The 26,191-nt window shown below is 42.1% G+C and overlaps 1 protein-coding gene across 3 annotated transcripts in view; it reads right to left on the reverse strand.

Moving 5' to 3' along the window:
• TIAM2 (TIAM Rac1 associated GEF 2) overlaps positions 1–26,191 on the reverse strand; it is a 409,027-nt gene that overhangs the window by 180,059 nt on the left and 202,777 nt on the right. For all 3 annotated transcript variants that reach the window (XM_040429382.1, XM_040429384.1, XM_040429383.1), the window contains 5 exons: positions 25,485–25,569; positions 19,523–20,708; positions 18,319–18,754; positions 10,018–10,190; positions 3,633–3,857 (listed from right to left, as the gene is read on the reverse strand). In XM_040429382.1, the coding sequence (XP_040285316.1) occupies positions 3,633–3,857; positions 10,018–10,190; positions 18,319–18,754; positions 19,523–20,708; positions 25,485–25,492 (2,028 nt within the window). In that variant the 5' untranslated portion in view covers positions 25,493–25,569. The remainder of the gene's footprint in view (positions 1–3,632; positions 3,858–10,017; positions 10,191–18,318; positions 18,755–19,522; positions 20,709–25,484; positions 25,570–26,191) is intronic.

The raw sequence follows: 26,191 nt of genomic DNA on the forward strand, positions 1-26,191 counted from the left end.
AAAGTCAATGGGGGACGGATCCGTTTGAAAATTGAGCCATACTGTGTCATCTTCAAACGGATCCGTCCCCATTGACTTCCATTATAAGTCTGGACGGATCCGCTCGCCTCCGCACGGCCAGGCGGACACCCGAACGCTGCAAGCAGCGTTCAGGTGTCCGCTCACTGAGCGGAGCGGAGGCTGAACGCTGGCAGGCGGATGCATTCTCAGTGGATCCGCCTCCATTGAGAATGCATCAGGGCTGGACGGCTGCGTTCGGGACCGCTCGTGAGCTCCCTCAAACGGAGCGCACGAGCGGACACCCGAACGCAGGTGTGAAAGTAGCCATATCTGTACAGTAAGGGCCGGGCAGGACAGGATCTCTTTTGCTGTTTTATTTTATTTTTGCAACCTTCTCAATAAAACCTGACTACATGTTAGGCCTCTTTCACACGGCCGTTTTTTTTACCCGTTTACTGGCCGTTTTTTGCGGTCCGTATACGGTCCGTATACGGAACCATTGATTTCAATGGGTCCGCAAAAAAAACAGAATGTACTCCGTATGCATTCCGTTTCCGTTTTTCCGTTCCGTTTTAACATAGAACATGTCCTATATTTGGCCGCAAATCACGTTCCGTGGCTCCATTAAAGTCTATGGGTCCGCAAAAAAACGGAATGCATACGGAAGTGCATCCGTATGTCTTCCGTATCCGTTCCGTTTTTTGCGGATCCATCTATTGAAAATGTTATGCCCAGCCCATTTTTTTCTATGAAATTACTGTATACTATATTTGCCATACGGAAAAACGGAACGGAAAAACGGAACGGAAACGGAAACACAACGGAAACAAAAAACGGAACAACGGATCCGTTTAAAACGGACCGCAAAACACTGAAAAAGACATACGGTCGTGTGCAATAGGCCTTAGCTTAGGCTACTTTCACACTCGCGTTTTGTGCGGATCCAGCTTGTATCTGCACAGACAGATCCGCACCAATAATGCAAATGCTTGTATCCGTTAATAACGGATCCGTTTGTATTATTCATTAAAAAAAAAGTCTAAGTCAAAACGGATCCGTCTTGACTTACATTGAAAGTCAATGGGGGACGGATCCATTTTCAATTGCACCATATTGTGTCAGTGAAAAACGGATCCGTCACCATTGACTTACATTGTCAGTCAGAATGGATCTGTTAGGCTCCGCATCGTCAGGCGGACACCAAAACGCTGCACGCTGCGTTTTAGTGACAGTCTAAAAAACGAAACGGAGACCAAACGCAGCCAAATTGATGCATTCTGAACGGATCCTTATCCATTCAGAATGCATTGGGGCTGAACTGATCCGTTTTGGGCCGCTTGTGAGAGCCCTGAAACGGATCTCACAGGCGGACCCAGAAACGCCAGTGTGAAAGTAGCCTTAAAGCTATTCTTTGCTATCGGTCTGATTTGGATAAAAACAGACACTTGTTCTTTGACCCCAGCAAAGGTGATCCCAAGCAAATCTCACACCATATACTCAAATTTGACAACTCTGTTTGGAATACCGCTGGATATTCAAAGACATGTACTGTGGCTGTCTCTTCTATGACATTAGGAGCATCACCTTGCAATCTTATCAGCAAATTTATGTCCCACAGAAATAAGAAGGCTAATAATTTAAATCACTGTAGGAAGACTATAGGGACAGGGAAGCTGTGGTGAGTCACATTTAATGTAAAAACTTCATGATGTAAGTAACAATAGTTGTTACACCCCCTACACCTTGACACCATGGCAGATCATTTTCTAGATTGTGTTAGCATGGGAACACAACTGGTTTACGGAAAAGAGAACATTAAAAGAACAATACATCCACAGGTAGAAAAAAAGTGAATTAGATATAATGAAAAAATGGGCAGCACAGTCTCAAGACGGTAATGGGTGCACGGCCCACTGGGAAAAGTCAATCCCACAACAATAAGTAGGAAAAAGGCAGCACTCCAAAAAATTACAATTAAAAAAGTACTTTATTCACCTCAGTGGCAATGGCGACGTTTTGGCTCTATATCAGAGCCTTTCTCAAGTATATATATATATATATATATATATACTGTATATATACACATATATATTCTATATGGGGTATCTTCATAGATAGCAATGGACATATCAAGTTTATGAAGTAGAAATATCCACCAGGGGGTCCCATAGCAAAGCTTGGTATGGGTTCCCACTTTACATGACCATTTCCATCAGCATTTTCAGAAAAGTTTATGACTGGTCTACTTAAAGCACAGGTATATCACAAGACAGGAATAATAAACACAGTGATGTCACAGTACAGAGATAATGTACAGCAAATAGTTATGTCACTATACAGGTATACAAAACACAGTGATGTCACCATACAGGAGTAACAATGGCAAGATAATGTGCACAGTGATATGCTGCTCAGTGAAGATATAACAAAGAATTATACAGTGATGTCATGGTACAGGCATACAGCACACCACACTGCGTAGCACAGGATTAAAGTGCATGGGTCTCTATAGTAAAATTTAGACTGGGGTTGCATTAAATTTTTCATGCCACTTTACATACTATACACTTCATTACAAATTACACCATACTGTGTGTTTGAGAGGATATGGGCCCCTTTAGTTGTTGGGTCCAATAGCAGCTTCTATGCCTGCTACCTTGGAAGTTACACCCATGATATCTATCTATCTATGTAAAAAAAGAAAATCAACTGCCTTTAATTGTAGTTTTAATGATGGGGCAGATTCACTAATCTTGTCTAAGATTTAGACAGGGTATTACTTAGACCGCATTTTTGGTGCACAATGTTGCATTGTATTCCATGTCCCTCTTCAGCAGACTATGTAACACCCCTTGTTGGACAACATGGCAAAACTGTCTAAAACATTTAAAAGGTCACTAACTTTTCATACAACTTTGCATAAATCAATAGTTCAAGCGACCACAAAAAACCTTGTAATACATTATCGTTGAGAAATGGCTGGTTCTCAAGTTATCAGCTGTTTAGCCCCCCTTGCTAAATGCTTTACTCAGGACAGATCAGCTTCAAAGAAGGATCATATTACACATGTCAATACAATTCTATGGAGAGGGGAGGGAGAAGGAGTAAGCAGGGGCATGAGTGAGACAGGACTGACGAAGAGACAACAAAGAGACTGCTGCAGCTAAATAGGAAGTTTATATCTCAGCACAAGTGCTTTATTCACAACCATACAGGTCAGTACTTCCCTGTAATGTCCTCCTCGATCCTGGGGCTGCTTCTGAGTGAGTAAGAGACGGTTAGGAAGCAGATTGTCCTCTACTTTCTGTGTGCAGTGGATGGCAGCTAGTTTCCACCCATTATCACTGGGAGAACTATAAGCTAGACTTTCAACATGCACAGGGGAAAACCGCTAGAAAAATGCCAGCTAAAAGTCATACAATGTGCAGAAATAGTGTTATTTCTCATGTACACACACTTACTATTGTTTAATGCAACGTTCATTGAAAAGTTAGGTATTATTTAAATGATGTGGTGCATGCAAACTACATTCTGGAGCATTTTGATTAGTAAAACGATATAAGATCTTGCTTCATAAAAATCTATACAACCAAGTCATAAATAACCCTCTGTCTTTATAGCATTAAACATACCTGGTTTTCTATTGCTTTTCTATTCTTCGGGTCACTAACTATAGAAAGTTGTAACTCTGCCATCTTCTTCATTTTACTGTCCATGTCAACTTTTTGCATAAGACTTCTGGTTTGACTTTTTAGCAGCCTGACTGTGTCTTCTTTCCCATGCTTCTTGGCAAAAAGTGAGGCACATGCAGAGTGAATTGCTGTAACCCAGTTTTCTAGATCTGTTTGACTGGTGGCCTACAGGACAAATAGAAATAAAACAAATCGATGGCGCTAAAGTCAATGACAAAAAAAGATCATAAGTGCGATGAGAGTGCAATAACCTGAACAAAATCAAAGAAAAAAGGATTACAGGTTATATTCTACTTCTGCGTACATTATATACTTATGTAACTTTTCACAGCAGTTTCCAGCTAGCTCTAAACAAAGGCCTTGATGACCACGATGTAGACCAGTAAAAACAGCACAAGTCCATAAAGTTCTGATGGTGCTTGTCCAGAGAGGGTGGAGAAAGGCCTGTGAGGTACATATGAACTTGATCTTAAAGGGGTTCTTCGGGAATTAAGAAAATGAAAATACTTAAATATTACTTCATTATAAATATATTCCCAAATACCTTACATTAGTTATAATGGCTCATTTTGTCTGGAGAGCAATCATAAGGAAAAACAAAATGGCCACTGTAGTATACACAAAACCTGTCCTAATCACACAGGAGGACAAGTTACTTCACAATACTAAGGTAAAGAGCTGCCTCATCCTCCTCTCTGCTCTGCTTGTCAGGGATTATGATTAGAGATGGCCTTGCGGTTCGCTCGGCGGTCGTTTAGCTGAAAACTTTACTCGTTCGCGATTCGCCGAACATGCGAACATATGGCAATATTCGCACGCGCCATATGTTTTTGCATAGCGCCGAACTTTGACCCATGACACATCCATAAGGTGGGACAGGACAGCCAATTGAGATGTTTCAGCACATAGACACACGGCGAACCCTATAACAGAACCCGATCTGGCAGCCATTTTACATTATGTGTTTTGCCAGTGTAGGGAGAGGTTGCATTTTGGAGCAGAGACTGTTAGGGACACCAAACGCTAGCTAATAGGGCCACAAAAGTCCCTTTAAGGACTGGTATAGGTGTGCTATCGATAGGTGTAATATAGGGGGGTGTGATATACTTATAATATACACTGCTCAAAAAAATAAAGGGAACACAAAAATAACACATCCTAGATCTGAATTAATTAAATATTCTTCTGAAATACTTTGTTCTTTACATAGTTGAATGTGCTGACAACAAAATCACACAAAAATAAAAAAATGGAAATCAAATTTTTCAACCCATGGAGGTCTGAATTTGGAGTCACACTCAAAATTAAAGTGGAAAAACACACTACAGGCTGATCCAACTTTGATGTAATGTCCTTAAAACAAGTCAAAATGAGGCTCACTAGTGTGTGTGGCCTCCACGTGCCTGTATGACCTCCCTACAACGCCTGTGCATGCTCCTGATGAGGTGACGGACGGTCTCCTGAGGGATCTCCTCCCAGACCTGGACTAAAGCATCTGCCAACTCCTGGACAGTCTGTGGTGCAACGTGACGTTGGTGGATAGAGCGAGACATGATGTCCCAGATGTGCTCAATTGGATTCAGGTTTGGGGAACGGGCGGGCCAGTCCATAGCATCAATGCCTTCGTCTTGCAGGAACTGCTGACACACTCCAGCCACATCAAGTCTAGCATTGTCTTGCATTAGGAGGAACCCAGGGCCAACCGCACCAGCATATGGTCTCACAAGGGGTCTGAGGATCTCATCTCGGTACCTAATGGCAGTCAGGCTACCTCTGGCGAGCACATGGAGGGCTGTGCAGCCCTCCAAAGAAATGCCACCCCACACCATTACTGACCCAATGCCAAACCGGTCATGCAGTGTGAACCTGCTTTCATCTGTGAAGAGCACAGGGCGCCAGTGGCGAATTTGCCAATCTTGGTGTTCTCTGGCAAATGCCAAACGTCCTGCACGGTGTTGGGCTGTAAGCACAACCCCCACCTGTGGACGTCGGGCCCTCATATCACCCTCATGGAGTCTGTTTCTGACCGTTTGAGCAGACACATGCACATTTGTGGCCTGCTGGAGGTCATTTTGCAGGGCTCTGGCAGTGCTCCTCCTGTTCCTCCTTGCACAAAGGCGGAGGTAGCGGTCCTGCTGCTGGGTTGTTGCCCTCCTACGGCCTCCTCCACGTCTCCTGATGTACTGGCCTGTCTCCTGGTAGCGCCTCCATGCTCTGGACACTACGCTGACAGACACAGCAAACCTTCTTGCCACAGCTCGCATTGATGTGCCATCCTGGATAAGCTGCACTACCTGAGCCACTTGTGTGGGTTGTAGACTCCGTCTCATGCTACCACTAGAGTGAAAGCACCGCCAGCATTCAAAAGTGACCAAAACATCAGCCAGGAAGCATAGGAACTGAGAAGTGGTCTGTGGTCACCACCTGCAGAACCACTCCTTTATTGGGGGTGTCTTGCTAATTGCCTATAATTTCCACCTGTTGTCTATCCCATTTGCACAACAGCATGTGAAATTGATTGTCACTCAGTGTTGCTTCCTAAGTGGACAGTTTGATTTCACAGAAGTGTGATTGACTTGGAGTTACATTGTGTTGTTTAAGTGTTCCCTTTATTTTTTTGAGCAGTGTATTTATAATAAAGTAATAGTTACATATTTGCATGTTCTTAATTCCCGGAGAATCACTTTAAAATATAAGAAATTAATATTTCCCCCAGACTGTACAGTTATATAAAAGGGGCTTTCCGGATTTGATTTATTATTAAAGAGGACCTGTCACCTCTCCTGACATGTCTTTTTTTTTGTAATTACTTGCATTCACCATACAATAACAATTCATCTTTTCACATAACTTTATAGTGCCATACCTTTATTATTCCTACTAGAAGTTTATGAGTGAATAACCAGCAGGTTGCAATGAAGGTCCATCTGGGTGTTGCCAGTTGGGGGGTGTCTCTGCACGCTCTGACAATAGCAGCACTGATAAGACAGTGTCAAACAGTGCATGGACAGATCCCCAAATGGTAACACACAATATTGTAATCTCATGCAAAATTTTGGCTACAAAAAGTGACATCAGGATTGGTTACAGGTCCTCTTTAAGTGCAAATAGTTTGGCCAGCTAAAATGGGAAGGAGTGCAACTTCTCCAACTTAGCTCAGGGCTAAAATACCGTATTAGTTTAAGTCTGTGGTTAACATTCGGTCTATAGGCAACATACATGTTTGTGTACCAATAGACCCAAAGGGGTTTCCCCAAAGTAACAACTGATTACGTATCTAAGTGTCTGACTGGTGTTCCTGTGTCCGTCATATCAATAGAGCGGTGGATGAGCATATTAATTTCCACATCTATGGAATTGCTGGAGATACAAGTAGCAGAGTACAGCATTCAATCAGCTATCTCCAGCAATCCCATAGAGTTTGAATCAGACACTTATCGCCTATCCTGTGAAGAATTAAGACTACATATATCAAAAGAAATGCATGGAAAAAATATACTAATGGGAGTCCATTGCAGACATATAAACTGTAGGTATACAGATGCGTACATCTTAAGCACGTTTGGCAGAAGCTCTCAAATGGCCCACCAAAAATGGTGTGAACCTAGCCTTAATGAATTATCTAACATTTCATTTATTTATTTCAGAAGATTACACAGGTGGGATCCAAGAACTTTAATCATCAACAAATTCAAAAACCTTCTGAATTGTAGGCCTCTGATAACTTCTATTAGCTTGAAGTGGTGAGTGTACATGTAGAGATCTTTTGGACTCCAATTGATGTAACCTTCTATACAGGTGAAACTCGAAAAAGTAGAATATTGTGTAAAAGTCCATTTATTTCAGTAATGCAAAGTAAAAGGAATTGCATTAATGCAGCTTAAAATTAGAATTTTGTGAAAAGGTTCAATATTCTAGGCTCAAAGTGTCACACTCTACTCAGCTAATTAATCCATACCCCCTGAGCAAAGGGTTCCTCAAAATTGTGACTTTGGGGTTTCATAAGCTGTAAGTCATAATCATCCAAATGATACCAAATAAAGACTTGAAATATCTTGCTTTCCATGTAATGAGTCTATGGCCTCATGCACACGACCGTTGTGTGCACCCGTGGCCGTTGTGCCGTTTTCCGTTTTTTTCCGCGGACCCATTGACTTTCAATGGGTCCGTAGAAAAATCGGAAAATGCACCGTTTTGCAGCCGCATCCGTGATCCGTGTTTCCTGGCCGTGAAAAAAATAGGACCTGTCCTATTTTTTTCACGGCCAACGGTTCACGGACCCATTCAAGTCAATGGGTCCGTGAAAGAACACGGATGCACACAAGATTGGCATCCGTGTCCGTGATCCGTGGCCGTAGGTTAGTTTTTATACAGACGGATCCGAAGATCCGTCTGCATAAAGCTTTTTCAAAGCTGAGTTTTCACTTCGTGAAAACTCAGAACCGACAGTATATTCTAACACAGAAGCGTTCCCATGGTGATGGGGACGCTTCTAGTTAGAATACACTACAAACTGTGTACAAGACTGCCCCCTGCTGCCTGGCAGCACCCGATCTCTTACAGGGGGCCGTGATCAGCACAATTAACCCCTTCAGGTGCGGCACCTGAAAGGGTTAATTGTACTATCATATCCCCCTGTAAGAGATCAGGGCTGCCAGGCAGCAGGGGGCAGACCCCCCCCCTCCCTAGTTTGAATATCATTGATGGCCAGTGCGGCCCCCCCCCCCCTCTATTGTAATAATTCGTTGGTGGCACAGTGCCCTCCCCCTCTCCCTCTATAGCATAGATCGGAGTCCCAGTTTAATCGCTGGGGCTCCGATCGGTAACCATGGCAACCAGGACTCTACTACAGTCCTGGTTGCCATGGTTACTTAGCAACAGTACAATAGTAGAAGATTCATACTTACCTGCTGCTGCGATGTTCGTGTCCGGCCGGGAGCTCCACCTACTGGTAAGTGACAGCCTCAGGTCTGTGCGGCGCATTGCTAAATGAACTGTCACTTACCAGTAGGAGGAGCTCCCGGCCGGACACGAACATCGCAGCAGCAGGTAAGTATGAATCTTTTATTACTATTGTACTATTGCTAGTAACCCGCTGCCACCAATGATCGGGGTGGGGGGGGGGGGGGAGATGGGAGGCCGCACACTGGCCACCAATGTTGTTAATGCTATAGAGGGAGGGGGGGCCGATGGGGGGCGCACACTGTGCCACCAACGATTTATTACAATAGAGGGAGGAAGGGGGGGTTGCACACTGTGCCACCAATGATTTATTACAATGGAGGGAGGGAGGGGGGGGGGCACGCTGTGCCACCAACGATTTATTACAATAGAGGGAGGAAGGGGGGGGCGGGGGGGCGCACACTGTGCCACCAACAAATTATTACAATAGAGGGAGAAAGGGGGGGGGGCCGCACTGGCCATCAATGATATTCAAACTGGGGAGGGGAGGGGGTCTGCCCCCTGCTGCCTGGCAGCCCTGATCAGGGGGATATGATAGTACAATTAACCCCTTCAGGTGCGGCACTTGAGGGGTTAATTGTGCTGATCACGGCCCCCTGTAAGAGATCGGATGCTGCTAGGCAGCAGGGGGCAGTCATGTACACAGTTTGTAGTATATTCTAACTAGAAGCGTCCCCATCACCATGGGAACGCCTCTGTGTTAGAATATACTGTCGGAAATGAGGTTTCACGATCTAACTCATATCCGACAGTATATTCTAACATAGAGGCGTTCCCATGGTGATGGGGACGCTTCAAGTTAAAATATACCATCGGATTGGAGAAAACTCCGATGGTATAAAAGGGACTCCTGACTTTACATTGAAAGTCAATAGAGGACGGATCCGTTTGAAATGGCACCATATTGTGTCAACGTCAAACGGATCCGTCCCCATTGACTTGCATTGTAATTCAGGACGGATCCGTTTGGCTCCGCACGGCCAGGCGGACACCAAAACGACTTTTTTTTCATGTCCGTGGATCCTCCAAAAATCAAGGAAGACCCACGGACGAAAAAACGGTCACGGATCACGGAAAAACGGGACCCGTTTTTGCGGACCGCAAAAAAACACGTTCGTGTGCATGAGGCCTATCTCATATGTTAGTTTCACCTTTTAAGTTGGATTACTGAAATAAATTAACTTTGCACCATATTCTAATTTTTCAAGTTTCACCAGTATTGCCAAAAAATCTAAAATTTGGAAATCCCCTGTAAGTTGTAATAATTGCCTTTTCAAAAAATCACTTCTAAATCTATTTAACATATCAGAAAAAATCCCAAGCTATATGATACCAACTAAATCAAGTGAAAGGAGTGGCCAACCTGAAATAGGTAAACATCTCCAAAGGAATTGCTGAGACAGAAGACATTTTCCTTTTTCGGATGCTCAGGAACCGATTGCACAATGCTATCTTCGGCAAACAGAGCATATCTCGGTGAAGTACTCTGCTCTGTGGAATTTCCCTCATAGGTCTCATAAAACATCAAGGTGCAACCTTTGATTAATAAGAGAAAGAGGAAAGACATGTTGGTATTAGACATTATAAACATCATTAATAATTTACATAAAAAAGTGACTGGGCACCAGAAAACCCATGATTTCTAAACATAGACAATTAAGACCTAGTAACGGCAAAGCTTGACTCTGAATATTGAAGTAAAATATGCAAAAGTGCTTGTGTACTAATGCAAATTGCAGTCCCAGGGTGTTTTAATGGAGAGGCAGACATTCCTGACCACTGCTACATTCAAAGATAACTGATGCTCCCATCCTTGGGGCCTGCAGTTATCAGACACTTATCACCCATCCTGTAGCCAAACACAACTTTATTCAGGTAAAAATAATTGTCACTGCATTTATTATGCTGAATATGTGCTACAGCCCTCGTTCTGGTTGCATCTTTGGCCACAATAGATAGAAAGAAACAATTTGCAGGTCTCGTCCCACTACCCCAGAATGAGGAATCATCTCCTTGTTGTATGGATATGTGATGAGAGTAAGCATGTGAATACCTTCTGTTTTAAGAAGACTGTGCTTTATGCCAAACTACTTATCTTAAATTAAGTATATTAAGAAAAGCTATGTTATTTCACTATAATTGAGTAGGAGTTTGTAGGGAAATAATTTTATCTAAAGATCTTTAGAATTTCACTGGACGTCATGGCTATAAATACCCAATGATAAATCTCAACATTGACATGAATGTAAAACAAATACACACTGAAGAATTTAGAACCCTTCGTGATTTTGCACACAAATTATTTTTTATTTTATTAACCAAAAGATCCTTAGAATTTCACCAGAATTCATGGATATAAATACCCCATGATAAATCTCAAGATGTCTTACTGTCCAACATCATATTTATATGGATTGCTGCCACGGTCTCCATAATCATCTTTATAAAAATACTCAGTATGTTGGATATTGTAATATCTAGCAAAGGAAATATTTTTCATACAGAGAAAGGGTTGGCATAACTGTAGAGGCAACTATAATTTTATGCTTAGACAGAAAGTAGGTTGGAGATTGTGGGACCCAGATAAGCAGTACTTTGTGGGTATTATACCACCTCGCCCTTCGGTTCTAGCCTTATTATTATGAGCCTTGATGCTTTTGTTTAGCAGTATTTTTATGGACCAAGACTACACAATGACATGTTGCTACGTTTAGCCCCTAAATAAGTAGTGCAGACTGATTTAAGTTGTACTCGGTGAGAAACGGAAAACAACTACAATTTGCCTACAGAGCCACAATATGTCCCAATGGGCCTCACACATATTTCAGCTGGATTGAAATGGATCATATTACGTGACCCACATCAAGAAATGTCTTCTGGTGAGCATTGAAGAAATGTCTTAAAAATTTGTATTAATCTGTATGCCGTTTCTCTGCGGAAATATACATATATGTAAATATGCATGATACATCCATGCGAGAATCTTTTTTAATTTGGTTACTATCTAGCCTAAGAAAACACCTCTGGGACAACCCTGAACTGTAGGCATCCACCAACTAGAAGAGTTATATCATGACATTAAAAAAGTTGCTGAACCAGCTTCAGGCCAAGGCCATTTTTCCCACCAAGATTCTACAGCTTCATAAAAACTTCTCACAGTCCTTAAGCAAAATTATATAATTATTAATATGACTTAAACTTTATACTTTCTAGGTAATCTTTCCTCATTGTATATTAAGCTTCTTATACTTTGTAATTGTCTTGTATGCATGTAAAATACCATATCATTGGCAACACACCTGTAGGGAGGGCCCAGGGGGTTTACTAATCCACTTTTAACAAAACGGTTATTAAAGTTGCCATTGTATGAAGTGATGCATTAATAGGTAAAAACCTTAGATTAGTGATAATGGATAAAATTCATTATGACTTAATGCGCATCTGTCATCAACAATAAACATAAAAACTGCAGTCATCTGAAAGAGTCACAGCATCCAGAACTAAGGGCACTCACTAAATATACCCAAAAGTGCAATTACATTTTTTAATGATTCGCATTCTACTCATTTTGGTCTAAAATCATTTTTTCAATAGTTTTTTTTATTAAAAATGTGCATCAGTTTTTGTCATAAAAGGTTAAATTTGAGCCTAGCTGTGAGCATTTTACTTTTATTTTCACTTTGAGCCATCATCTGATGGATATTTAAAGCCCTTATCTCTGAACTACTAACAGCTCATAAACACTTAGTAAGATAAGACTTGAGCTATAATGCGTGTTAGGCTACTTTACCATCTGCGTTTTTGCTGGATTCGGCAGGGATCAGCAAAAACTTTTCTGTTAGGATAATACAACCGGTTGCATTTGTTATGAATGGGGCTGACTTTTTTTAAAAAATAAAGACCAATTGAAAAAAAAAGTTTTTTAGCTCAAACTGAGTAGAATTCAGTTTGCTCCCAAAGGTGTCCATAGACTTTAAGTAAACTGCATGGGGCCTCTAGTAAAAGTAATTGCAAGGGTGCATCTGAGTAGATTTGTTTGTGGTTACATTTTTTCCTTTTTTTTTTTGCATAAAAGAGATCAGCCAAGACATATAAACAAACCTTTTTATATATTGAAAATGTGATTATAATTTTTTTAAGAGGTTTTCCAAGAAACAACAAATGTTTACCTATATGCAGGATAGGTGTTAAAGGTGTTATCTGGGAATTGATATCGATGACCCATCCTTAGTATTGCTTGGTATTGCCCATTGACTGGAATGGAACTGAGCTGCAACTAGGTCATGTGACCGATCTACGGTGACATCACTGGTCTAGGAAGAGTTGCACCCCCCATCAGACATTGTTGCCCTATCCTGAGAATAGGTTATCAATATCAATTTCTGGATAACTTCTTCCAATCAGTGATCTAAGATGATGCTACTGGACTGTTATTTTATAAGAAGTACAAGTATTTACTAACATAGACATAGGCAGGAAATATCACAGGTCCTTCTTCAGTGTTTAATATCCTGAAAAATATGTGTTAAAGGCTCAAAGCAATTTGTACTAGATTCTACTTGTACTACATTCTTTGTGATAATGTGTTATCTAAGAAAATTGTGGTTTCAATTTACCATTTACATTACGAAACAAAAAATAACCCCAAATGTCCCAAAAGAGGGGGCGGGGGATGATATCCACCCTTTTACTGGAATAGTAAACCCCGGGGAGGGACACATAAAGATAAGACTCGGTAAGAAGCTCCCGAGTAAACTGGCAGAAAAAAAAGGAAAAGGAGCTCATGTTACCAAAAAATATATATATTGTTTATTAAGGATTAATTAAAAAATGACATAAATAAAGCCAATAAATAAATGGTGCCATGGACATGATGAAAAGTCGGAGCGGAGGACAGAAAAAGAAACGCCACCCCGGAAGAACAAGCACACGGATCAACAAAGCATGGTACAGTGTATAATAAAGAGACATGGAAAACAATGCAGAGACAATGCTCTAAACCATGTACTGAATGTTACTGGAATAAAGTACCAGAAGAGACACATGTCAACCGCATGAACACCTCTGTAAATAGATCATTGGTATGCAAGCAGACAGTAAAACAAAAAGTAATGCTGTAGACCAATGAGCAATAGAAAATAAGAGTAATGGTGATGACAATAAAACAAAGGGGAACAAGCGGAGACAGGGACTCACCGAATGAAGAGCCGTGTGCTAAGAAAAAACCAGGGTGGCGCTACCCTGGTTTTTTTTTAGCACACGGCTCTTCATTCGGTAAGTCCCTGCGGTTGACATGTGTCTCACCTGGTACTTTATTCCAGTAACATTCAGTACATGGTTTAGAGCATTGTCTCTGCATTGTTTTCCATGTCTCTTTATTATACACTGTACCATGCTTTGTTGATCCGTGTGCTTGTTCTTCCGGGGTGGCGTTTCTTTTTCTGTCCTCCGCTCCGACTTTTCATCATGTCCATGGCACCATTTATTATTGGCTTTATTTATGTCATTTTTTAATTATGCCTTAATAAACAATATATATATTTTTTGGTAACATGAGCTCCTTTTCCTTTTTTTCTACCATTTACACTAGTATATAAAGCACTTGAGAAGAGAGCAGAGGATAACAATATTAACAAGACCGTCTGGCAGAGCGAGTAAGGGCTCACAGAGTGGCTACTCCCCTAACACTGTTGTGCTGAGCACACAACAGTTTTGCGGGTGTACAAGATCTGAGGTCTCAGCTGCTGCATGCCGTCCCTCCAATGTCCGTGAGGGTCCGGAAATACACAGAATAAGGGTACTTTCACACTAGCGTTTTTCTTTTCCGGTATTGAGTTCCGTCCTAAGGGCTCAATACCGGAATAAAAACTGATCTGTTTTATCCTCATGCATTCTGAATGGAGAGCAATTCGTTCAGTATGCATCAGAATGTATTCAGTTCTGTCAGTGTACGGTTTTTGGATGTAAAAAATACAGCAGAATGCTGCAGTATTTTCTCCGTCCAGAATTCTGGAACACTAGCCGGAATGCCTAAGTGTTCTGAAAAAAAAAAACGGATCAGCTTCTGCGGTCTGCGCAATGTAAAAAAGATAAATACCGGATCCGTTTTTCAGGATGACAACCGGAGAGACAGATCCGGTATTGCAATACATTTGTGAGACAGATCCACATCTGGATCCGTCTACAAATGGTATCCATTTGCATACAGATTGCCGCCCCCGGCAGGCAGTTCCAGAGACAGAACTGGCTGCCGGAATCCAGCGGTACCCTAAGGCTGTCTCAAGAAGAATAGATGGGAACTACTAGCAGTGCTCCGGGGAAAAGAAGATTCGATGTGAGTTTCAAAAGATGATTAATTGGTACAAAACAACCTCACCCGTGTCTTACCTGACGAAGGGATCAGTGCAATCTCAAAAAGCATTATTTTGCACCTATAAGGCCCCTTTCACACGGGCGAGTATTCCGCGTGGATGCGATACGTGAGTTGGACGCATTGCACCCGCACTGAATACCGACCCATTCATTTCTATGTTCTCAATGTTCACATGAGTGGTGATTTACCATCACCATGGTAAAAGATCATGTGATGGATCATGTGATGACCGGAGTGACGTCACCACAGGTCCTGTTCAGCAAAGGAGACAGAAGGAGATGCCAGGCTGCGCGAGCAAGTGGATTAAGGTGAGTTAAATTATTATTATTATTTTTTTAACCCCTCCAGCGCTATTTTACTAACTATGTTATAAGGGAAAATAATAATGATCGGGTCTCCATCCCGATCGTCTCCTAGCAACCGTGCGTGAAAATCGCACCGCATTCGCACTTGCTTGCGGATGCTTGCGATTTTCACGCAACCCCATTCACTTCTATGGGGCCTGCGTTGCGTGAAAAACGCAGAATATAGAGCATGCTGCGATTTTCACGCAACGCATAAGTGATGCGTGAAAATCACCGCTCATCTGAACAACCCCATAGAAATGAATGGGTCGGTATTCAGTGCGGGTGCAATGTGTTTTGCACGAGCGTGATAAAAAACTGAATGTGGTACCCAGACCCGAACTTCTTCTCAGAAGTTCAGGTTTGGGTTCAAGGTTGTGTAGATTGTATTATTTCCCCTTATAACATGGTTATAACGGAAAATAATAGCATTCTCAATACAAAATGCATAGTACAATAGGGCTGGAGGGGTTATTAAATTTTTTTTAACTCACCTTAATCCACTTGTTCGCGCAGCCGGCATCTCTTCTGTCTTGTTCTGTGAGGAATAGGACCTTTGATGACGTCACTACGCTCATCACATGATCCATCACTATGGTGATGGTCATGTGACGGACCATGTGATTAACGCAGTGACGTCATCAAAGGTCCTATTCCTCACAAAAGAAGACAGAAGAGATGCCAGCTGCGCGAACAAGTGGATTAAGGTGAGTTAAATTATTATTTATTTATTTTTAACCCCTCCAGCCCTATTGTACTATGCATTTTGTATTCAGAATGCTATTATTTTCCCTTATAACCATGTTATAAGGGAAAATAATAAAGATCGGGTCCCCATCCCGATCGTCACTTAGCAACAGTGCGTGAAAATCGCACCGCATCCGCACTTGCTTGCGAATGCTTGCGATTTTCACGCAACCCCATTTATTTCTATTGGGGCCTGTGTTACGTGAAAAACTCACAAAGAGGAGCATGCTGCGATTTTCACACAACGCAGAAGTGATGCGTGAAAATCACTGCTCATGTGCACAGCCCCATAGAAATGAATGGGTCCGGATTCAGTGCAGGTGCAATGCGTTCACCTCACGTATTGCACCCGCGCGGAAATCTCGCCCTAAGGGGCCAGGACTGCGTGAAAAATGCAGAATATAGAACATGCTGCGATTTTTACAGAACGCAGAACTGATGCGTGAAAAACAACGCTCATGTACACAGACACATTGAAATGAATGGGTCAGGATTCAGTGCGGGTACAATGCGTTCACGTTACGCATTGTACCCGAGCGGAAAACTCGCTCGTGTGAAAGGGGCCTAAATCATCTTCTAAAACTCATATTGAATCTTCTTTTCCCAGGAGAGCCGCTAGTAGTTCCCATCTTTTCTTCTTGAGACAGCCTTCTTCTGTAGATCAATAACTAGGCAGGGTACTGAAGCAACATAAGTTCTGCTTTTTTCCCCAAAATTTCTATTTCACATGCACTGTGTGCTTTGGTTTTCACCTTGGACTGAAAAGCTTTCTAATACAAAAATGTTACAAGAGGATTTTGGCCTGATATCTAATTTCACCTAAAGCAAAGTGAATATTTTGAGAGCTTGACAAAGCATGTTGGAGCCTAGGGGCTAGAATGTTATTGACACTACTCATAATACTCCTTGCTCTGCCATGAAATATCTTTAGTGACATTGATATTTTACTAACACACCCTGCAAACATTAAGAACAACTCATGGATTTCATTATTTGCCATTAAAATATGTGAAAATTCTATATTAACTGGGAATCTCCTTTTCAATAATGTTAAAATGGCTGTTTCTTAAGGAAAATTTGCCAGCTTCTTCTAAGTACAGAACTACCATATTTTTTGGCACTTTTTCACTCCCAAAGTGGGGAAAAAGTGGCAGTGCATCTTATAGTCCAAATGCTAATGCCCTTTTTTCTCATTTATTGCCCTTTTTACAGTAGCAGTAAGCCATGTGCAGTTTAATTTTAGCTGTTTATACTTTTTACCTACAGGTATAAATTTTGTAGTGTAATTACCCAATGGGTATTTAAAGCTCTCCCATTTATCCTCAATATTATTATGTGACAGAAGCTGCTCCCAGTCTATGCCCTGAAATGTTGCCCTCATGCCAGGGAAATTGGCCTTTTTAAAATTCTGTGGGTTTGCTCTCTCTGCCAGAGTTTGCTTTTTATAATTATATTGTAATTATATTGTAATCACTATTACCAAGTGTTTTATGAACAGTAACATTTCCAACAAGCTGTGCATTGTTAGCAATTATTAGATCCAACAATGCTTCGCCACTAGTGTGATCTTCTACAAACTGGCCCATAAAGTGATTCTGCAGCAATTTGCGGAATTTTCTCCGTTTTGCAGTTGAAGCAGAAGCACTGCGCTTCTTCCGGGTCCACTGTGCACTGTGTTGCGGTAAGGACTGTGTCTGATCTGAGGCTGATGGAGGCTGGGGGATCTGACCAGAGGCTTATGCAGGCTGGGGAGCCTGATGGGGGTCTGATCTGAGGCTGATGAAGACTGGGGGGTTTGATGGGAGGTGACGAAGGCTAGGGGATCTGATGCGAGGCTTATGGACTTTGGGGGGTCTGATCTGATGCTGATAGTGCTCAGGGGTCTGATCTGAGGCCTGATGAAAAATGGGGGTCTGATTTGGGAGTCTGATGATAATTGGGGGTCTGATCTGAGGTCTGATGAAGAATGAGGGTCTGATTTGGGGGTCTGCTCTGAAGTCTGATGGAAAATATATTTTTTCTTATTTTCCTCCTCCAAATCCTAGGTGCGTCTTATAGTACGAAAAATATGGTATGCAATTTGAAGTCAAAGATTACATTAGCAAATATGGTATAGAGAGTAATCCATTTCAATTCTGCAGAGTCTGTAGTCATGATGAAGCAAGGAGCACCTTTAACAGCACATAACTATGCGGCTTACCTTTAAGTGTCACCCAGTATTGCTTCCACTTTCTGCGGTTTACAAGCTCCAGTTTCTTCTCCTTTTGAAGGGTAATAAGGGGTTTGAAGAATAGCCATCCAGCCTTGCGAACAACTCCTTGTTCTTTCTCAAAGAGTAAGTCAAGTTGGTCCAATGAACTGAGAGAGTCATTACTTGAATCTTCTGTACCTGTTGACGTAGCAGTTTCCTCCACATTGTTTTTTTCTAATTCCAGTTCTCTCATAAAATTTTCATAGATGTTCTGCCTTACAGCATCACTGCCAATAACACTAGTATGTTCATTTCTAGGCTGCATAAGAGGCCCAGAGCCCCCAGACCACAATATGCTGGAGAGATGTGGAGGAGAGCTTGTTTCTGCAGTAAAGCCATCAATTCCACTGTCAAAACATTCAGTTGCATCCTTACATTTAGGTTCCTAGTAAAAAATTGTATAAAGGTAACAAAATCTAGAAGCACTTGCTATGCTAAAAAAAAGAATATGACTGTATTATAGAGAAACCATATGGAAAGATTAACATGCTAATATACTATATATATATATATATATATATATATTATATATATATATATATATATTTAGCTCATTGACATTGCTCTTGTTATTGTTGCTGCACTATAGGAGTTGGCAATGCACTATAGACCTATCCTCAGGATAGGTCATCAATATCTGACAAGCGGGGGTCAGACACCCAGCACTCCTGCCAATCAGCTTCTTGAACAGGATTCAGTGCTCATGCAAACACTGTGTTCCCTTCAATATTCCCCCGCACACTATCTCCCTTGTAGCACCAATGCAGCATAATTGCAACTACTCCTCCCATTCAAGTGAATGGGACAAGCAATTGTAATTACACTGCACTCTAGCTACAAGGGAGACGGCGTGCAGGGAAATACTGAAGAGGAACCAGCGCTATCAACCCTTTAAACTGGGAAATTTATGACCAGATGATCATGAGAATAGGTCACCAATATTATGCCACTACACAACCCCTTTAAACTACTAAAAGTTGAGAAACATGCATATGCTCAAAGTTCCTACAGATATTCATTTTAGTCAGGTAAATAGGCAATACTTTTAAGAAAACTATATGATATCAATTTTGTATATTAGCCTTAGAAATCTGAACCTTTGTACAATAATTCTTACAGTATTTAGCAACTTTAAAATATATATTTTACGTACCTGCAGCTTTCTCTTCTTCCTTGAAAGACTACCTGTCCAATCACTAATGCGCCTCATTCGACTTTTAAGTGTATCTTTTTTTGATGCATCCTCTGTTAAAGGCTTTGATTTTCTGCAGGGTAGAGTGTATGAAGAATAATGAGAAGGTCCTCTGTGTTCTACTCTCGATGTAACATCAATATCTGAGGCAAATGAAACTCTGTTGCTTAAAGTAGGATGGCCACCTATGTATTCATCTGAAAGTCGACCTGGGGTTAACCCACCGTGCAAATCAGAATTGTATAACTCACGGAGTGAAGACAGAGACGATCTCTGATGGAAAAGTATACTACTCTCAGTTGGGGTAAGTCCTCCATGTACACTAGTGTCTATGGAACTCCTAGTCAGGTATGAGCCATCCAAGTCATTAATGTCTCTATTGTTTCCCCACGGGCAATCATACCAAGAAGAGTCAGAACTTAATGAACTCCCTTTGCTTGATCTTAGTCCAGAATCACTTACTGACAGACCATGGCTTGCAGTATACTCCATGCCAGAATTTCTCCGAGGGTCACGGTGGGTCATATCCTTCATTTCCATTGCAGGCGAGTACCTAAGTAGCTGAACAGGTCCATCAGACTCTTCAGATGGTACACCATTCCCACTGTTGTGGAATTCAACTCTGAGGCAACCATCCAGTTTTCCAAGTGTTTTTATCAAGACCTTTGGGCTTTTCCTTTCTTCAGCTTGCAGTGCAGCAGACATGCTATCATGAATTTCATAGCAGCTTAAAATATGTCCATTGCATCCCCTATGGTCTACTGGGGTGTCAACACCAACATAATGATAACTGTTGTCTGGTATATATGTGTTGTTATTTGCCTGGCAACATTCACCAGCTAGATTAGCTCTTTGCTTGTGATGGGTGCAACTTTTAGAGCTTTTGAGCACAACATCACCATGTCTTGATGAATACGGTGGATTACTCTTACACTGAGACAGACAGGTCCTTGCTAAGGAACGAGATTTGTAGCTAGCACTGCTGCTTGTCCGTCCCCATCCAGGAGAAGGCCAGTTCTTTTCTTCCTCTCCGTGAATGCTATGAATTTTCAAAGAGCAGCTCTTCTGTTTGCCATCTGACAAGGGACTTCCTCCTGGACTTCGTGTCCCTTGAACACTGTACTGACTTTCTGAGTTCCCCATTTCTCTGTAAAATAAAAGAAAGTTAAATTTTATTGCAATAATGCTGATGATGAAATAGGAAACAGCTGCTTGTTTTTCATCTTGATCTGTGGGCTTTATACATTAGGTAACACAGCAATTTTTCTAAAATGTCTGTCACTTTCATCCAGGCCATGACAAAAACTGGTATAACAGTTAATGCTTAAAATGAAAAAAAAAAAAAAAGCCAACACGGATGGATAGGGTTTTGGCTGCCTGTGGAAACCCAGTCTAAAGAGCTCAACCACACGAGTTCAACTACTAAATTGGCCATTGTGTACTCAATTTTACTAAAACAAAAGAAAAACTGATTTGGTCACAATTGTGACCTTCATTTGGTAACTGACACAAGGCTAGGAGACCTGGACTAAACATGGCATATTGCTTGCTGCATTTTTCTTGTCTTTCACTCAGAATATAGTCTAGGCCTGTAATGGTTAACCTCTGGCACTCCGGCCGTGTTAAAACTACAACACCCAAGATGCACACTTGCTTGGCTGTTCTCAGAACTCCACAGAAAGGAATGGAGCATTCTGGGAGTCGTAGTTTGACCACATCTGGAGTGCCGGAGGTTTGCCATCACTGGTCTAGGATATATGAGTCAGACATGGTCCCTTTACGAATCACCTGAATATTTTTTGGCTGCATAGAAAAGGATATCCATCGGTCCAAGGTGTTTTAATTAAAGTAAAATACAGCTAGATTCTACTTTCCCTGCATTTGAAGTCTAGATCTTAAGAGAGGTATGTTGTATTTGAGTAGGATCCCATCTAGAAGAGGTCACCTTTTCATGGTGAATGGGCTCATTTACTTTGATCAAATATTTGCTAAGACCTCAGATTCATTTATATGGTGAATATATCATCAGTACAATAGTCCATATAGTCAATGTTTGCAGAGTACCTAAGCATCTTTTGTTTGCTTTTGTATCACAGTCATGGTATAGGTGCAACTTTGCATTTGTTTCATCTTATAGCATGTGATGACTAACTTTGTCTTTGCACTGTACATATGGGGGTGTGGCTGCATCCACCTTTGTCTTACATCTTAATGTACTTTCACACTAGCGTTTTTCTTTTCCGGCATAGAGTTCCGTCCTAGGGGCTCTATACCGGAAAAGAACTGATCAGTTTTATCCCCATGCATTCTGAATGGAGAGCAATCTGTTCAGGACGGAGATAATACCGCAGCATGCTGTGGTTTTATCTCCGGCCCAAAAAAATGAACACTTGCCTGAATACCGGATCTGGCATTTTTTTCCATAGGAAAATACCACAATGCCGGATCCGCCCTTCTGGTCTGCGCATGCGCAGACCTTTAAATTTAAAAAAAAAAAAATAGAAACTGATCCGTTCGTCCGTATGACAAACGGACAGACGGATCCGTTCTTGCAATGCATTTGTGAAACGGATCCGCATCCGGATCCGTCTACAAATGCTGTCCGTTTGCATGCAGATTGCCGAAACCGGCAGGCAGTTCCAGCGACGGAGCTGCTTGCCGGATCACTCTGCCGCAAGTATGAAAGTACCCTTATCGGTCCAAGGCTATCTTTAATTAGAGCAGGATATAGCTGGATCCTATTTTCTCTGACTTCATTTAGAGGTGTATGCAAAATGAAAGGTTAGCCATTTTAGTGGAGAGTCCCATCTATAAGAGGTCGCCTAGCTGGGGACAGATGGGCTCAAAATATTTTCCAAGTACCTCATATTCATTTATATAATGAACATAGCAATATTTAAATTAATAATCCATATTAACATTTGCAGAGGGCTTTTAAATCTTGTTTGCGTAAAAAGGATAATGCGTGGTTTATGGCTCAGTACACATTCTACATAAAGTTATATTTATGCTCATATTCCATGTTTGTTAAGACTTTTAAGCAACAAATATTGTACATTTTTCATTCATTCATTGCAAACGTTTCTGTTACATAGCTTATAGCTGTCACATAGTCTCAGGTTATCCCATCATGGCAGTAACACCGCGGATAGGATTAGCGGGCCTCCTCTTACAAATGCTGCCGGCAGATGTTTTTAATTGCACAAACCTTTCAGACAAATTAGCTGTCTATCAATGCACACATTCAGCAAAATGTACCTAATCTTCTACTGCTGAAAGGTTTGAAAACCATAATTAAATGGCAGTGCCTGTGACGCAAGACCTGATTTATATGTACATGCAGGGAACAAACAACATATTCAAAGATAGCACTTAATTCAACTAAAAGAAATTATCTTTTTCTATAAGGTCAAGTTTGATGATAATAATAATCTGTTTAGAAAATTGAAATTTTAAGTTTAATTTGAAGTGTAGGCTGACCTTTCATAAATAGCATTAACCACATATAACTATTATTGGAACCTGGTGGAGGATACTTCTTTTCCATCAAGTTACTCTTTGATGGACCGTATAGTGTATCAAGCTTTCCCAGATCAGCAGATTTGTACCTATGAAATTGGCTGCCCTGTTGCATGTGCGCTTGACAGCAGAAGGCATCCGTTTTGGTCCCATGTTCATATGAGCCTGCATGGTCCCATGTAGGGCTGCAGTAAACGATTATTTTAGTAATCGAGTATTCTATCGATTATTTTTTACGATTAATCGAGTAATCTAATAAGAAAAAAATAATACTGTTTTCCTTTATAAAAACTCAGACGCCCTGCCATTAGCCCCCAACACCCTTTGTTCCCCACTGTGCGATCAGCCCAAGTGCATCAGTTCCCCCCAGTGCCATCAGCTCTGCCCCCTTGTTCCATCAGCTCTGCCCCCTTGTGCCAGCAGCTCTGCCCCCTTGTGCCATCAGCAGCTCTGCCCCCTTGTGCCATCAGCAGCTCTGCCCCCTTGTGCCATCAGCAGCTCTGCCCCCTTGTGCCATCAGCAGCTCTGCCCCCTTGTGCCATCAGCAGCTCTGCCCCCTTGTGCCATCAGCAGCTCTGCCCCCTTGTGCCATCAGCAGCTCTGCCCCCTTGTGCCATCAGCAGCTCTGCCCCCTTGTGCCATCAGCAGCTCTGCCCCCTTGTGCCATCAGCAGCTCTGCCCCCTTGTGCCATCAGCAGCTCTGCCCCCTTAGCTCTGCCCCCATTGTGCCATGAGCTCTGCCCCCATTGTGCCATGAGCTCTGTTGCCATGCTCCTCCTGACACCCGTAGTGCACAGCGTCACTGGTTTCTATGACGCTGTGCACTCCAGGCGCCTGGCCTTAGTTGCGCCCCCACCCCCTCGGTTTCATCCACTTACCTTTCCAGCAGGGGCGCTGCCGACACTCCATCGTTCTGCGCTGCTCTGCTCCTGACGTCACACAGTGCGTCGCGTCACGGCGTGCGTACGTCAGGAGGTCAGAGCAGCGCGGGACCATGGACGTACTGTGGAGTGTCCGGAGGCCGCCTGCTGGAAAGGTAAGTATTCCAAGCGCCGCAGGAGACCACGGAGCGGGAGTAATAGCAAGCGCTTCACTCCCGATCCATGGTCACATGACACAAACTAATCTTCGATGCAAAAAATTTGCATCGAGGATTTTTTTGTGTCGAATTACTCGATTTAATCGAGTAATCGTTTCAGCCCTAGTCCCATGTTCATATGAGCCTGCATGGTCCCATGTTCATATGAGCCTGCATGATCCCATGTTCATATGAGCCTGCATGGTCCCATGTTCATATGAGCCTGCATGGTCCCATGTTCATATGAGCCTGCATGATCCCATGTTCATATGAGCCTGCATGGTCCCATGTTCATATGAGCCTGCATGGTCTCCTGTTCATATGAGCCTGCATGGTCCCATGTTAATATGAGCCTGCATGGTCCCATGTTCATATGAGCCTGCATGGTCCCATGTTCATATGAGCCTGCATGATCCCATGTTCATATGAGCCTGCATGGTCCCATGTTCATATGAGCCTGCATGGTCTCCTGTTCATATGAGCCTGTATGGTCCCATGTTAATATGAGCCTGCATGGTCCCATGTTCATATGAGCCTGCATGGTCCCATGTTCATATGAGCCTGCATGGTCCCATGTTCATATGAGCCTGCATGGTCTCCTGTTCATATGAGCCTGCATGGTCCCATGTTAATATGAGCCTGCATGGTCCCATGTTCATATGAGCCTGCATGGTCCCATGTTCATATGAGCCTGCATGGTCCCATGTTCATATGAGCCTGCATGGTCTCCTGTTCATATGAGCCTGCATGGTCCCATGTTAATATGAGCCTGCATGGTCCCATGTTCATATGAGCCTGCATGGTCCCATGTTCATATGAGCAGTGTACAGATTCATAGAAAGTCTTATGGATTGCTCAGGGAGAGCAGAAGAGCAAAATAGAAAGAAAGGGGTACAGTACCCAGCTGAGCACTTCTACCGCCTTGCTTAGGGATCATTGGGGGTCTCAGAATCCAGACCCACACTAATTAAAACGTCTGACATGTCAAAAGTTTTGAAAAAGATAGGTACCGTTTAAAACTGCAATGATCTCTCATGAGCCACTGCTTCCTATCTGAGGTGGGTATATGGTGCAAATGATTCTTCTTTCAAATCCAGAAATGACCATGTGCCCAAGTGCTGGATTTATTGCGACTTTCTGTATGTACAGTACTTTATGTATATATTATAATGTATATATGATATTATTATATATTATTATTTATTATAATATAATATTATTCAAATGTTTATATTACTGTATGTGTTTGTGCATATCAGGTTGTGATGGTGGTGATTTCTGATAGCTAACGCAAGTATTTTGCAGCAATTACGGTACATTACTTACCGTTTCATTTGGAGCTATATCCAGATATAATTCACAGTTGAAAAGGATCCCATCATGATTTCTTTTAATGAATCTGTGAAATATCCTGAAAAAAGTCGACAATGATCAGAAGGTGCAGACTACAGTGAGGTTCTATATCATGCATTAATATGCAGACCAGTATTTTAGTCTGTAAAGTACAAAATCCAACACGTCAGATACAGGAGGCCAAGATAATGACTTTGCAGCGGAACTGAATACAATACTACAGAATTGTTTCAGAACATTAACTACAGCAAATCACTTCCCAAGAATGGAAAGTGGGAAACTTCTGTTTTTGGGATCCTACAACATTCACATTTTATGGGATTTGTACAAACATCCCTAATTCAGTGAATGTGCACCTTCACAATTTTAATCCTTCCAATGCTAGCATGCATTTGGAAGGTTAGAAAGAAATAGAGGAGCATGACTGCATTGAGACAAAGGGGTGGTGGTGGGGGGGTTTATCATTAGCAGTGGTTTTGGTGTCAGTTTTAAGGCTGCATTCACATGTCCGTGGAACACGGACCGTGAGATACCGGACTGGCATCCTGCTTAGTGCATACCGGACTGGCATCCTGCATTGGTTGCTATGACGCCGTGCGCTTCCTGCTGCAGCCGCAGTACAGTAATACACTGGTATAGATCATACGAGTGTATCACTGTACATCGGTGACAGCAGGAAG

This window comes from Bufo bufo, chromosome 4, assembly GCF_905171765.1.
Source record: "Bufo bufo chromosome 4, aBufBuf1.1, whole genome shotgun sequence".
Taxonomy (NCBI): Eukaryota; Metazoa; Chordata; class Amphibia; order Anura; family Bufonidae; genus Bufo; species Bufo bufo.